At 39.8% G+C, this 3,294-nt stretch overlaps 1 protein-coding gene across 2 annotated transcripts in view; it reads left to right on the top strand.

The window, feature by feature from the left end:
- Positions 1-2,888, top strand: part of npffr2a (neuropeptide FF receptor 2a) — a gene marked incomplete at its 5' end in the record, with an annotated part of 4,697 nt that extends 1,809 nt beyond the window's left edge. The window contains 1 exon segment of one of the 2 annotated variants that reach the window (XM_014000184.1): positions 384-2,888. In XM_014000184.1, the coding sequence (XP_013855638.1) occupies positions 384-1,041 (658 nt within the window). In that variant the 3' untranslated portion in view covers positions 1,042-2,888. 2 annotated transcript variants of the gene reach the window in all.
- Between the last annotated feature and the right edge of the window lie 406 nt (positions 2,889-3,294).

Here is a 3,294-nt window from a genome sequence, read left to right as displayed (position 1 = left end):
ATGAATGTGTGTATATGAATGAATGTGTGTATATGAATGAATGTGTGTATATGAATGAATGTGTGTATATGAATGAATGTGTGTATATGAATGAATGAATGAACAGCATATGAATGGGTGAATGACTGTAGTGTAAAGTGACCTGATGAAACTCAACCTAACTTCAGGTCCTTCCTGTTTTGGACCTGCAGGTTCAGGTGCATCGTTTACCCGTTCAAGCAGAAGCTCAGCATCTCCACAGCCACACTGATCATAGTGGTGATCTGGCTTCTGGCCGTTTCCATCATGTGTCCCTCTGGGGTCATGCTTCAGGTGACCAAGGAGCACAGCATCCGGATCCTGCTGGGCCACAACAATAAAACCGGTCCTTTTTATTGGTGCAGGGAGAAGTGGCCTAACCAGGGCATGAGGAAGATCTACACCACTGTCCTGTTTGCAAACATCTACCTCGCCCCTCTTTCCCTCATTGTCATCATGTACGCCCGGATTGGCATCACGCTCTTTAAAACGGCCGTTCCAACTGGGGGGAAGCCAGGCCCTGACAACCGCCACGTGTCCAAGAAGAAACAAAGAGTGATCAAAATGCTTCTCATTGTTGCTCTGCTGTTCATCGTGTCCTGGCTGCCGCTGTGGACCCTGATGATGCTGAGTGACTACGCCAGCCTGACAGATAACCAGTACAAAATTATTAACATTTACATCTACCCCTTTGCCCACTGGCTGGCCTTCTTTAACAGCAGCATAAACCCCATCATTTACGGGTTCTTCAATGAGAATTTCCGAAGAGGTTTTCAGGCCGTGTTTAAGTTCAGCTTGTGTTCGGCGGACGGACAGAGAAGGAAAAGCTACTCCCACAGACTCCAGGGGAACTCTGTCCTCCCASATAACAACCTGCAGAGCTCTTTGGAGCCCATTTCTCTCAACAACCTGGACAAGAACTGTTCCCGGCAGTTCAACCAGGTTACTGAACGAGACTTGGTGATGGAGGACCTGGAGAAGGAATCTTGTAGCAGTGGTGGTGTGACTGCACTGTCTATCTGAAGAAATCCTTCTTTCCAACCAGAATTAGGGAGAATCAATCTCAAATTCCCAATACCTCGTGGAAAACTGGTGGACCTGTCTGAACGGGCAGGTCAGTGTGGTCCTGTCAACAGATAAAAACACATGACGTATAAAACAAAAATATTTGATTTTAGCAAACAAATGAGTCTGGTGTTAAAGTGAAAATATGTCTTCTGGGTGATTCTTCATGTTTTTTATAGGAAAAGTCAAAACCCATGCAGCTGTTTGGACTGCAGCTATGAAAGAAAAGTCCAGCACACACAAGGWTTACTGGATGTCTAATAATCTGTTGATTCTGAAAACAGGAAGTGTTTTCTTAAAGATTGTTTTTAATAACTTTACTGCTCGATTCTTCAGATTTCATCAGTCTAAACATCTGCAGCTGCTGCTGTCCTTGGTCTTCCTGTCTGCCGYCAGGTAGTGAGGTCCGGTGCTTCCTCTCTTCTTCAGCGCACATATATATATATACACACACATACATACATACATATATATATATGTATAAACAGTTCTCAGATATGTATCTGATCTAGATGGAAACAGAGAAGCTGACGTGTCTGGACCACATGTTGAAGTTAAAGCCAGATGTTTTCAGAAGTTGGTCTCTGGTCCAATGTGTTTACATGAGAGTGCAGTTCTCCAGACTGATGAGAAAACTTTTTATAATCCATCAGTTGAACGGTTTGAATTCTGCAATGTGCTCTGCAAACAGAAAAGTGTAAATACTGTCAGATGTTACTGAGGAGTATGTTGTGTGTTTCCCTGTTTGTTCTGTCAGGATTAAASGTGTAAAGAAAGAGACAGTGAAGAACAAACCTGTTAGTTTAATATTTTACTGTACAAACATCAAATCTTTGACTCCAGGTCATTCATGGTTCAAACACCAAAACTTTATTTCACAAACTTTTACAGACTTCAAGTTTCTGTTCTACGTTGTCTTTTAGATSTGAAAGATGAATTCATCCATTATCTTGTTCCAGAGGCAGGTCTTGGGGGCAGCAGCTGGACCAGGGAGGTCCAGACCTCCGATTCCTCAGCCAGCTCTTCCAGTTGTTCTGGGAGGATCCCAAGGTGTTCCCAGACCAGTGAGAGACATACCTGGGTCATCCTCAGGGTCTGAACAAGTCCAGAACACCTCAAGGGTCATCCTCAGGGTCTGGACAAGTCCAGAACACCTCAGGGGTCATCCTCAGGGTCTGAACAAGTCCAGAACACCTCAGGGGTCATCCTCAGGGTCTGGACAAGTCCAGAACACCTCAGGGGTCATCCTCACCAGATGGCCCACCTGTGGTGGTTCCTCATGGAGAGCTGAAGCTCTCACCTTATGCATTCAGTAAAACTCATGTTCACTTGATTTCTGCTCCAACAACATCCCACTGAACATCTGGTGCTGGATGTAGAGAGGAAATGTGCTTTGACTCATTTACAACTTGTTTTATTTCAGCAGACACTGCTTGAGTCGGGAATCCAGGGAAGTGTTTGTAGATTGGTTCTGAGCAGGAGAAACCTTCAGTTTCCACAGGCTCAACACGTTCACACTGCTCTATTTACAACCTTTGAAATGATAAAAGTTGCAATGTTTCATGTGTTTGTATTTTTATAAAATACTCCTAAAGTGAGAGAAAAGCTTGTGTGTTGTTTWGGAGGAAAACTGATGTGAAAACAGATATTTTTTTGTTTTCTTTATTTTTGAATCAGCAAGTAAAAAGTGGAGATGTTCAGTGCATGTGTGTCTTTGTACTGACAGATATTTCAGTGGAAAACTTTGTTTCTGTGAACTAAAACTGTCCAAATTCTGTCAATAAAAGCTCCAAGTGCAAACAGAACTTCCTGTGCTGAAAATAATTCACTGACTTTTCTTTAAAGGAATGCAAATCACCCGCCACCTTTCATGACAAGGTTTTACACTAATAATAATGATAATAATAATGATAATAATAATAATAATGATAATGATAATAATAATAATAATGATAATAATAATGATAATAATAATAATAATGATAATGATAATAATAATAATAATGATAATAATAATGATAATAATAATAATAATGATAATGATAATAATAATAATAATAATGATAATGATAATAATGATAATGATAATAATGATAATGATAATAATAATGATAATGATAATAATAATAATAATGATAATGATAATAATGATAATGATAATAATGATAATGATAATAATAATGATAATGATAATAATAATAATAATGATAA

This window comes from Austrofundulus limnaeus, unplaced genomic scaffold (genome assembly GCF_001266775.1).
Source record: "Austrofundulus limnaeus strain Quisiro unplaced genomic scaffold, Austrofundulus_limnaeus-1.0 Scaffold2774, whole genome shotgun sequence".
In the NCBI taxonomy this organism is placed as follows: Eukaryota; Metazoa; Chordata; class Actinopteri; order Cyprinodontiformes; family Rivulidae; genus Austrofundulus; species Austrofundulus limnaeus.
Note: the sequence above shows the minus strand (reverse complement) of the source record. Positions and strands in the feature narration are given on the sequence as shown.